A 12,578-nucleotide genomic window follows, 5' to 3' on the forward strand; every position below is an offset into this window, starting at 1 on the left:
AGAGTAGAAAACAGTTTCTGCATTGCTTGTTTTTAAGTAATTCATATAGACTAAATTTATCTGATTTCAAAAATTAAAAACAGAACTCTATGACACATATAATAGTCCAAGTATATTTCACTTCCGTTAAATATCTAAAATAAAATATACATATTAAAAAATGAGGAAGGAGAGAAAACAAGAAAAGGGACAAAAAACAAGCATTGAACAAAAGAATTGTGACAATGGAAAAAGAAACCCAAATTGGGAGGAGGACAAACTGAGAGAGCAGGTTCTTAAATGCTATTAGTCTGTTTTCCTGACATTCATTTGGATTGTAGACCATGGTATAACTTAACTACTCCTTGAAATATCAATTAGCTGATTTTCTTGTAACTATAAAAACACACAAATGGCCGAAACTGGTTTGGCTCAGTGGATAGAGCGTCGGTCGGCGGACTGAAAGGTCCCAGGTTCGATTCTGGTCAAGGGCATGTACATGGGTTGTGGGCATATCCCCAGTAGGGGGTGTGCAGGAGGCAACTGGTCGATGATTCTCTCTCATCGATGTTTCTAACTATCTATCCCTCTCCCTTCCTCTCTGTGAAAAATCAATAAAATATATTTTTTAAAAACCAAAAAACACACAAATGTTTATGATATACATAAAACAAAACTGTACCCACATGACAGTTTAAGAAAGAAATTCCTATGCTCAAAAAAGAAGGCCAAAAGGATATATGACATTTTGAAAATGATCTTTGGATGATAAGCATGCAAGTGATTTTTTTTTCTCATATTTTTCCCTTGACCTTTTCACAGATTTTTAAAATAAATAAGTATTCTTTTATAAAATAAAAAGTAAATACTGTTTGCAATGCCAATGGACTGCTTACTCACTGCTCCTTAATTGCCTTAATCTGGACACTTCCATAAATTCCACTAAGAGCCAAAACCGGTTTGGCTCAGTGGTAGAGTGTCGGTCTGCGGACTAAAAGGAACCAGGTTTGATTCCGGTCAAAGGCATGTACATTGGTTGCAGGCACATCCCCGGTAGGGGGTGTGCAAGAGGCAGCTGGTCGATGTTTCTCTCTCATCGACGTTTCTAGCTCTCTATCCCTCTCTCCTCCTCTCTGTAAAAAATCAATAAAATATATTTTTTTAAAAAGAGTTCAGTGTTGGACATGTTACATTTAAAAAATAAATAAATAAATAAATAAATTCCACTAAGAATAGAGCATCTTCTGCAGGATGGATGAATGGCCAGAGGGGCAAAAGTTTTTTTCTAAACTGGGTCCCTTTAAGGGAATATGACAAAAAACAATTCCCTGGCCCCCAAACTCAGGACCTCATTTTTTGACTTGTCTTTAGCCACTTTCCATTATTAGTATAGACCATTATATCAAAAAATGATTTACCATACACCTTCTAAGTAGCTGGCACTGAGCTAGAACTCCACAAAAAAAAAGCAGTAATTACTTTTATAAACAATTAACTGAATGAAAATATATGGGTAATTATGAAATATTTTGTCTTTTTCTTCTATAATTATAGGATTTGGAATTTTTACTGAGCAAATTGATGAAGCTGTGGAAAATGGATCTAAAAGGAAATCCTGTTTGTCTCAAACCAAAATACAGAGACAGACTGATACTGGCCTCCAAATCACTCGGTACACATTTATATTAATATAATTTTCTTCGAAAAAGAGACCTGGTTCACTTTTTAGTTAGTTTATCAGCAAGTCTTCAGAAATATGTGATCTGGATCAACTGTATGGGAGCAGGTAAAAGAGGGTTTAGGGAGGGTGAGTGGTGACAGGAGGATACTTGACTTAGGGTGGTGAGCACACAATATACAGGTGATGCAGTATAAAACTGTACACCTGAAATCTATGTCATTTTACTATCCAATGTCACCTACTAAATTCAATTTAAAAAGGCAGTTTTTAAAATGGTCAACTTTAAATTCTATGTATTTTTAATAACACCAAAAGTTAAAATTGAAAAATAAAACATGAAAATATCTGCTGTTCAGAAATAATTGAGGCGAGACTCTTTCTTTAAAAAAAAAATGTGGTTGTTACTAACAAAAATGGTTAGTCATAAATGTGTAGAATTTGCTCACCTTTTGCCAAATTTTCTCAGGCACAAGTCCTCTGAAGATCATTAGCCTCTTTAGCTTGGTTCTGTTGACCAAGGTTTTCACTGCTGACATGTGCCAAATGGTACCCTAAAAACAGATAGGAGTTCCTTTCATTTGAAAGTGCAGCAGGGTGGGGTGTCCTTCATGAGACCCTTACAAATCATAACATTCCTCATTATGCACTATATTGGGGAGACAGACCAGCGAGGGACCAAGTTTTATCTAGCATCAGAGGGACAAGCCTGGTCTCTACCAAAGGAGATTTATGAGCCAGTTTCCTATATCAGAACTTCAGTGACATGGGTATAAAAACTATGGCAAAACTCTTTTAAAGCTCATAGCTATAGTAAACCTTGATTAGTCATAACGTTAGTGCAGTGATTCTCTTGAGGGAGGATGGGATTGATAAAGGGCATGTCAGAAATATCCAAGAAAATTTTACACAATATTCTGCCCCACATTTACCCCACCAGCCTAGGGTAAGGGACAGAGAACAGTCATGTATAATTTTTAAAGCTCTACAGATGATTCTGCCATGCACCACCCCCAACTGTCTATCTCCTCTTCTCTCTCCCCAGTGCACACAATTGTATTAGTCTACTTTCCTTAGGAAGCAGAGTAAGGTAATACAATTAATGTTTCATAATTAAGAATCTTCCAATGTTCATGAACCATTTCTGAAAACATTTCTCATGATACAGTACCATAGGCTGTAACAGATATGGAGACAAGTGTACTAATTTCCCAGTAAGGAGAATTTATTCAAAGTTTAAAAAAAAAATAAATCATCTATAATATATTTTATGATTATAAAATTTAATACATATTTCTTCTAGAAAATATTATTCATAATCCCACATAAATCTGTTTAGAATTTGGTATATGGCCTTACAGTCTTTTTCTTCTATATATAACAAATTCTCTTTGATGTAGCTACTTAATTTCTTTGTTTTTCCTAAATACAAAGCAAAAAAAACACACAAAGTTCATTGAAGGCCTGGTTTGATATGTCCCAGTAAAAGGAACTATATGGACCTATTTTTGTTTTGTAAGTAACCCAGTCCTTATCAAACAGAATGGCAATCTACACACTTGTTTACTTAGTATGATGGGAGCAAATTTTGTGTTGAAAGCGGCTTATTAACACAGATCTCATGGGTCTCTGATCTTGTGTCAGTTACCTGACTCCTCCTCCTGAACCACCTCTACACCTAATAACCTCAAACGATATCATTTGCTAAAAGTTAGATAGAATCAGATTTACTGAGGCATAACCTAGTCATTCCTCAGCTTTGTCTGGAACATTAACATAAGGAAATGGGATTACTGTAAAAGATTTGGGTTTTTCACCCCTTTTCCTTATAATAGATGTTTTAAAAATATGTACTGACTTACATATAACACATCCAAAAATATACTAATAAATTATACAATTAATAAAAACATATCTGGGCCGGGACCGGTTTGGCTCAATGGATAGAGCGTCGGCTTGGGGACTGAAAGGTCCCGGGTTTGATTCAGGTCAAGGGCATGTACCTTGGTTGCGGGCATATCCCCAGTGGGGGGTGTGCAAGAGGCAGCTGATCGATGACTCTCTTTCATCGATGTTTCTAACTCTCTATCTCTCTCCCTTCCTCTCTGTATAAAATCAATAAAACATATTAAAAAAAAAAACATATCTGGAAAGATATCAATATATACCACTACAAGTGGTTAGGAAAACTAAGTGTAAAGAATGACCTTTAATATAAAGTTATAAGTACTAAGATGTATAATGATAAAACATTTAGCCAATTTCTTGCATTATAATTTGGAAAGTGCTATTATTCAGTTAAAATAAGTATAAGAGACAAGGTATAGAAAAAATTATACTATTTCTAGAGTTTATGGTTCTAGTTTATATTTCCAGTTTCATCACTTGATTTGGATTATAACAATATTGTAGATCATATTTAAGTGCCATTGTTAACATTTTCAGTAGTACAATTAATATTTTATCAGGATATTGTCATTTTCTCTTATAAGAATATGACCCAAAAAATGTTTCTACATCCTTTCTACATCCTGGAATCTAGCAGAAGACATTACATGGATGATGAGAGAAAATATATTTAATTTTTTAAAACTGCTATATAAGGAAATTTTTCTAGAAAAGATAACATTTTATCTTAATGTTAACTGAAGGCCACCTATATTCATGTGGTTAAAATAATATAAAATATAATTTTATAGAATACTATCAAAAGTTATTAAAGAAAAACACAGTAAGATGCTCATGATACAATATTTAAAAGTAGGTTGTAATGCTGTATAAATAGAGAATTTGAATTTTATATAATACACATATATACATACATAGAAAACAAAAAAATTGCTAAGAAATATACTAAAGTGTTATCAGCCCTAGCCAGTTTGGCTCAGTGGATAGAGCATGGCCTGCAAACTGAAGGGTCCCAGGTTCAATTCTGGCCAAGGGTACATGCCCAGGTTGCTAGCTCAATCCCCAGTAGGGGGTGTGCAGGAGGGAGCTGATAGATGATTCTCTCTCATCACTGATGATTCTATCTCTCTCTCCCTCTCCCTTTCAAAAATCAATAAAAATATATTTAAAAATAAAGTGTTATCAGTGATTTTTAGTCATTATTTCTGGTGAAATACAGGCAATGTTATTATTTTTTTTTTTTTGTATTTTCCAAATACTTACAACATACAAAAATTATTTGTCTAATTTAAGATGTTTAATTAAAAAAAAAATTTAAAGGAACAAAATGTAAAGATAACTGAAATCTCATTTCAGAGAACCAAGAGGGCAACTATGTGGGTTGTTCCTATTATATAGCCCATGTCCCAGGATATAATAAGCATTATTAATGTATGTGCTTTTAAAATAACATGTTATATATGTAAATCTTCTTAGTCACTTTAAGATAAAAATATTTTTATTTTTCCTGAGAATAACCATAAAATTATTTATTTTATTTTTTAATATTTCTTTATTGAAGGGAGAGGGAGAGAGAGATAGAAACATCAATGAGGAGAGAATCATTGATTGGCTTCCTCCTGTGCACCCCCCAATGGGGGTCGAGCCTACAACCCGGGCATGTGCCCTTGGCCAGAATCAAACTTGTGACCTTCAGTCCACAGGCCGATGCTCTGTCTACTGAGCCAAACCAGCTAGGGCATAACCATAAAAAATAATAATATAATTTAAATATGATCCTTGAAGGATCATCAAATTCTGTTTACAATGATTATCTTTGTCAGTGAAGGAGAGGTATGGGTAGTAATTACATCCATGTTTTATGTTTTTCCCTCATCCTGTTTCAGTTACTTATAATAAGCACATATTTTGTTGAAATCATTAAAAATAATTAAAAATAAATAAAATCTAGACAAAAATACAGAAATTGTGTAAAGTATTTTAAAAAGATACTTATTTCAGTATGTAGAGTAACAAGTTTATGTGCCCCTGAACAATAAATATATATATAGTGACATGTCTATATTGTCTTTTAATTTTTTTTTTATCTAGACTGTCTTGATGGAAAAGAAATTAAAAGCATGGAAAGACAATTTTTAATAAATTGGAAAGCATCCAAAGATGCCAAGAAAATCAGCAAGAAAAGGAACAGTAAGAAAGAGGATGACAGTATCCCATATATCAGTAAGTAGACTGCCATTCATTAGTTGACACTGCTACTAGCAAAGGGAATGAATATTCTCCTCAACAAAAAATTTCATTCAGAAGGAAACCTGTAAGTAGGTCTGTAGCAAATTTTGTTTAGATTTTGTTTAAAGTTTTTGATTTTTTAACTTATTTACAATTCCTAGGAAATTTAACCTGTAATGTTTATATCTGAATATGGTAGCCGCTATTAGCTAAACCTATGTTTGGTTCCTACTGCGTATAACTGTATCAGCTATGTAAAGAGAGAGCCATAAGGGTAGAGGGAAATGTGTACTTTTCTATCTGGCCAAAGTGCCTGGTATTAGTTATGTAAATGGTGAAACAACACCAGCTATGTAAAGTGTGAAACCCCAGTCATTAGTACTACCCTGTTTTCCTGAAAATAGGACAGTGTCTTATATTAATTTTTGCTCCAAAGATGCACTAGGTCTTATTTTCAGGGGATGTCTTATTTTTCCATGAAGAAGAATATGGTACACATTTATTGTTAAATGAAAATAAAGGAAATTTATTACCTGTATACGGTACGGTAGTACGGTAGTTGTCAACAAAAACCAGACAAACTGTGAATCCTACAGTATCAAGAATTTACTCATTTATTCAATGACAATCATGTCATCATCTTCTGGAACATCATTATAACAATCCAATTCCTGAATTTCCTGGTGAATTTCTTGTGACTCCATTTCTTTCAGAATCAGTGGACCAAGTCTCTCCTGTTTAGCCTGGGGGGGGGGGGGCTTATTTTCGGGGGATGCCTTATATTTCATTCAGAAGGAAACCTGTAAGTAGGTCTTATTTTCGGAGAATGTCTTATTTTCTGGGAAACACAGTAGTATATTTGTTTAGCAACAGTGCAAAAATTACATTTTTCATCAAGATAGAAAATAAAAATGTAACACAACCACTTCTGTAGCCTATACTCGTGACATGTCTCCTTTCTTATGTACAATCCCAACAGTTGCATATCCTATCTAATAAAAAAGTAATATGCAAATTGACCATCACTCCAAGACACAAGATGGCCGCCCCCATGTGGTCGATGATGGCTGCCCCCATGTAGGCACAAGATGGCCACCACAGATGGCCTGTAGAGGAGGGCAGTTGTGGGCAGTTAGGGGTAACCAAGCCAGCAGAGGAGGACAGTTGGGGAAGACCAGGCAAGCAAGGGAGGGCAGTTGGGGAAGGACCAGGCCTGGAGGGGAGAGCAGTTGGGGGCAACCACGCCTACAGGGAAGGGCAGTTGTGGGCGATCAGGTAAGCAGGGAGGGCAGTTAGGGGTGACCGGGCAGGCAGAGGAAGGTAGTTGGAGGGGACCAGGCCAGCAGGAGAGGACAGTTAGGGGTGACAGGACCAGCAGGGGAGGGCAGTTGGGGGCGACCAGGTCTGCAGGGGAGGGCAGTTAGGAGCATTTGGGCTGGCTGGGGAGCAGTTAGGCATTGGTGAGGCTGGCAGGGGAGTGGTTAGGGGGTGATCAGATTGGGAGGTAGAAGTGGTTAGGGACAATCAGGCAGAGGCAGGCGAGCTGTTGGGAGCCACTAGTTCTGGATTGTGAAAAGGATGTCCGACTGCCAGCAGTTGGAGCCAGCAGTCCTGGATTGTGAGAGGCATACACTAAATGGGCAGTCGGACATCCCTTGAAGGGTTCCAGATTGGAGAGGGTGCAGGCTGGGCTGAGGGACACCCCCCTTCCCTGCATGAATTTCATGCACTGGGTCTCTAGTTTTGATTATAATATGCTAAGGTTGTTTTACAAAGGACATGCCAACCTGCCTTTCCTAAGTAATGAAACTAAATGTAGCTAAGTGTAATGGGTAACAAGTATCTTTATCATCTTGGGGAGCATCCTAGAATTCACTCTTCCCAGATTCTGTAGTACACACATTGGAATAAGCCCCTTCCTCCACTGCCATCTCTACCCAAATGATGATACAGTTCTGATCCTCTCAATCTTAAAACGTGACATTGCTCAACACATACATGTATACAGCGCTATCCTTAGTATGTGGCCAACAGTTAACGCTATAGTCTTTATGAAAAGGCTGTTATTACTGCTCAAGAGAAACAGAAAGCAGGAATTAAAGTCTAGAAAATACAATTTAAAATCTACAATATACTTTCAGATGTTTAGAAGAGCTAAGATTAATCTTTTAAAGAAACCCAGTATAACCAAATGCATCATAAGTGAACAGAAATTCTTAGAGTAATTTTTGTGCTCTCTGACCTTTTACATACTTTTGATAGCCTTGTAAATTTGGAGTTCCATATTAGAGATATATGCTAAGGCAATAAGGACTATGACCTCAAACTTCAAAGATTTTACAATAAAAGACTTGTCCTAAATATAATCACATAACTATATAACTCAAAATTGAAAACAAAATCACTTTAACAAAATGCAAAATATACGTATATCATTTCGTATTTGTTTTTGTAGTGGAAACATTAATTTATTCATATAATAAATGCTTATTGATATGTCCCAGACTATACTAGTCCCCGGGAATTAAAACTGATGGAGGCAGACCTCACTTTGAGGGGAATCACTGCTGGAAAGGGAGAAGGACCTGTAACGATATGGAATGTTAAGTGCCAAAGTAAAGGCATGAACATATTCCAAAAACTGTGCATGACCAATCTACTCCCTAAACACTCTAAAAGAGTAGGTTCAGAAAAGCAAAATACAAGGGCAGTCAATATTTACTGTTGGTGTACCCATTTTGTCTATGAGCGTTGACTATAAATTTTCCTGTGTAGGTTTTTCTGTATGAAAGCCTATGATATTTTTATCTTGGATATTAATTTTTATTGGTTTTACCATGGTTCTATTTAACTCAATTCCACTTCATAAAATATAACTTTAGATAGTCTAATGCTCTGTCCACAATTATTAGTTTCACAGCAGAATGCTTTTAATTCTTTGTATGCAGGTACCTTTGAGGCAGTGCATCACATAGTTCCTGTGTATTACCCACAAGTGGGTAAGCCAAAACTACTCTTTTTCTCTGACTCACTGAGATACAGTGCTAATGAAAATGCACCTCCAGAAAACTCCCCAGATAATAACCCTAAAGTTATCGAAGAGACCAGGTATGTTCTGTCAAATCTTTGTGCGATTTGTCTTTTGGAGGAAAATGGGACATTCTCACTGTCAGCAACAAAGGAAGACAGGCCCTTCATCTGACTCTCATAACTCACTGTTCTTAATTCTTGGCCAAGAACTGCCCCTCCCGGCTCCCCTCCCCGCCCAAAAGAGAAAGTTAACTGTTGCTCAGCCCAATCACAAAGTTGAGGTACAAGAGTTAGTTCAACAAGAGCTGGGAGAGTTAGCCTGCGTTCCTAAGGTTCTCAGTTTGAAAGGGTATGTACCTGGGTTACAGGTTCCCCAATTGGCGTGTGTGTGGGAGGCAACCAAATAATGTGTGCCTCTCACCTCCCTCTGTCTTCCTCTCTGTGTCCCTCTCTCTCTTTCCTTCCCTCCCTCCCTCCCTCCCTTCCTCCCTCCCTCCCTCCCTTCTTCCCTCCCTCCCTCCCTCCCATTCTCTATAAAAATCAATGGAAAATATATCCTCCTGTGAGGATTAACAACAACAACAAAAAGCTAAGAGTCACAACTAGACATTGAGGTAGGCAGGTAACTCAGAAAGGCCCCAGAAGCAGCAGGAAGAGATGTCTGAGTACTAAGCAGGGACTATATCGAAGGTGCTGTGAACTGTGACAGTTGTGAACTGTGACATATACCACATATTTGTAGCTTCAAGCCAAACTGTAGTTACCAGGACTGTACTGACAAAAACAGCAAATAAATCACTCTACCCTTGTTTTCCTTACTAGGAGAACACCAAATAAAGGCCTAGATGATGATGGGTAGTCCACTATGTGAGTGGATGAAAACAGCAAGGGTGACTGGTAGCAGGAAGGAGGGGAGAGGCTGGCTACTCTCACCACTTCTCCAAACCGAATGTTCTATCTGGTGTCCCTGAGGGAGACCTAAGTTCATTGGATCCTCAAAGGGGCTTATGATCCAAAAAAAAAAAATGGTTTTAAAAATCACTGTAAAAACAGGCAGTGGACATACTTTGGAAGGACATCCTTTGGAAGAGATTTCCTTTTTCAAGAACTCTGCTGAAGGTCAGGTGGCTTTGTCATGAGAGCCTCTCTGCAGGGTCCAATCGAGGGGTGAGGACTTAGCTTTCCGTAATGGAGCCACACGAAGACCCGTGAAGAACAGTGCTGCACTGTCCACCACCATTCCTTGAAGGCTGGCGTGGGCTTAGGGGAGGGAGGGTACTGAGAGTCTGGAAAAATGCTTCATCTGGGAAGAAGAAAAAAGAAGCCCTAGTTTTGGACTCGCCTCCTCTCCATTCACACACGCATATGCACCAAAACTGGAAGCTGCATGAAAATTTGCTTTACTGCTTATGTACATTGTAATTACCATCAAAACCTTAGCCAGTTGGTCCATAGTACCCCAGACATTTTTTTTTTTAAAGATTTACACAACTGGTGTCAATTCCACAACAGTGTTCTTGAGTTTTGCTTCTTGCCAAGCATTTTGAAAGGTCTTGCTAGTATATCATATATCATCCAGATAGAAAACAATAAAAAAAATGGACAGAACCTCAGAAAACAATGTTAGTAAATTCTATACTCTGCCACACACACTAAGATCAGTTGTGAACTGTGACATATACCACATATTTGTAGTTTCAAGCAAAACTGTAGTCACCAGGACTGTACTGACAAAAACAGCAAATAAATCACTCTACCCTTGTTTTCCTTAGGAGAACACTAAATATAGAGCTAACTGCATTTTTAACTACTACATATGCTAAGATAGGCTACCCTAAAAGAAGCCAGAATAGAGGATACTGTTATTACAGTATATTACATAAAGAATGTCCTGCTTCTATCAGTGAGGTTGATTATGTTCAATCCTTCAGTTTTATAATGTTAAAAAATATTAAAGATTTTAAATGTTTACTTCCTCAGGTGACATTTTTTACTGAGGACATATCAAAATACTGTTTTGCTATCGCCAAAGATTTGTCTTACTAAGTGGGAATATCAATTCTATCTCTCTTGGATATAAAAGGTGAACAAATATATGATGGAATTTCATCAAGCTCCTGATACAGATTTTTAGGAGGTGCCTACTGCTGACATTTTACTAATTTAGTATAGAGCTAAGAGATGAAAAGAAAGCTAAAGTATCAGTAAAATATTAAAAACAAAATACCAAAAAAAAAGAAAAGAAAAGAAAAGAAAAAACCCAGCCCAAACACAAAGAATAGATTTTCAGTTTCTAAAAAGTTGATTCAAGTTACTCCTTCCCCTAACTGCCTTAAAGGGGAGAATGGGCAGACGAGTGGCCTACGGTCTGCATGTAATATTCCAGGTGGGAGCCTACTCAGAGGTGGAAAGGAGCTTAGAGCCCTTCTCTCCAAATGCTGAAAGCACGTGACCCACACTGCTGGAAGGCTCCGCACGTTGGGAGCGTTGGGAGCGGCGCCTGCATCCTTGTGGAACCCAGTGAGGCAACATCTGTGCGGTGACAGGGCGACGTTTCCCCCTCCTCTGCAAATGCGTGCAGTCTGTGCTCATGTATATTTACACAAGCCCGCCTTCCCTACAGGGAGGAAAAAGTCAGACTCGTTGACGTTGTTTTTGACCCTCACACTGAACTTGATACTATCAATGTACGCTTTAATTAAAGATTAGTTCAAAACTATTTTTTTATTTAAAGGCAGATCCTGAACCAATGTCTTCACGGTTCAATTAAAAATAATATATGCCCTTAAACAAAGCATGTTCACATTGCTTCTTTCTGTGTTTGTCACAGATGTTTCCTCTCTCTTTTTAAACGTTAGGAGGTGCTTGAGCCGTAGTGATTTTTAAATAGACATTAGATGCATTCATATATTGTAAATAAGATCAACTGAGGATACTGTACAGCACAATGCAACGAAAAATGCAAATTGATACTTGGTTATTTAACTATCAAGCCTAAGCAATGTTAATAGAACCAAATCATCTCTTTTGTTATTGCAAAAATAATAACTTTCTAGCTGGGTTAAATGCCCTTACTTAATTCAGATTCCTTTAAGGAATGTGAATCTCTGGGGCCCATAATTTGCAGGAAATGTTAACTGAATGTTATTTAACTATCAATAAAATACCTACTATATTCGGTTAGAATATGGAAGCTTTAAATTTCTTTGTTAAAAATGAACTTTAAATCAGTAAAAATAATTTGCTTTCATCACTGTTAAGGCTATGTTTAAAGAGTTGTAACAACAGATCTATGTACTTCAAGAAGAATCTTTAAAACTTAGAAAATATTTCTATCAGAAAATTCTGGGATGATTTTATCTAAATGATTTTAATTTTGCTGTGTTAAACCCTCAGTCTAATTAATTTTACAGGCAAAATAAACTTAGATGTATCCGTAATGTAGGTATAATGTTAAGATTTTGATTTGCAGTCTTCAAAGAACCCTTTTGAAATTAGGATACAACCTCCTTTAAAAAAAAAGCAATTGTGGTAAGCAGCAAAGTTTTTAAAAGCAGTGTAAGATAGCTTTGTGACTTCTAGGCTCAACTCTGTCAATGGCTTACTCTGTGAACAAGAGTTAAGTAAGATCTAATTTATGCGATTTGTATTAGTTATTTTCCATTCTAATGTCTATTTTGAAAGCTGAATCTTCATTACCTAAACAAGTTTTAAAAAACTGCCGAAACTGGTTTGGCTCAATGGATAGAGCGTC

The 12,578-nt window shown here is 36.9% G+C and overlaps 1 protein-coding gene and 1 long non-coding RNA gene across 3 annotated transcripts in view; one reads left to right on the forward strand and one right to left on the reverse strand.

Annotated features, from left to right (window-relative positions):
• LOC311611880 overlaps positions 1-12,578 on the reverse strand; it is a 90,438-nt gene that overhangs the window by 56,820 nt on the left and 21,040 nt on the right. For both annotated transcript variants that reach the window (XR_014793172.1, XR_014793173.1), the window contains one exon: positions 2,107-2,211. This is a non-coding gene — a long non-coding RNA (uncharacterized lncRNA). The remainder of the gene's footprint in view (positions 1-2,106; positions 2,212-12,578) is intronic.
• Positions 1-12,578, forward strand: part of PPP1R42 (protein phosphatase 1 regulatory subunit 42) — a 36,866-nt gene that overhangs the window by 21,381 nt on the left and 2,907 nt on the right. Inside the window, exons 6-8 of the mRNA XM_084864402.1 lie at positions 1,534-1,651; positions 5,657-5,788; positions 8,743-8,902. Of these exons, the coding sequence (XP_084720528.1) occupies positions 1,534-1,651; positions 5,657-5,788; positions 8,743-8,902 (410 nt within the window). The remainder of the gene's footprint in view (positions 1-1,533; positions 1,652-5,656; positions 5,789-8,742; positions 8,903-12,578) is intronic.

Source organism: Pipistrellus hanaki (genome assembly GCF_964339955.1).
Source record: "Pipistrellus hanaki genome assembly, chromosome: 17".
In the NCBI taxonomy this organism is placed as follows: Eukaryota; Metazoa; Chordata; class Mammalia; order Chiroptera; family Vespertilionidae; genus Pipistrellus; species Pipistrellus hanaki.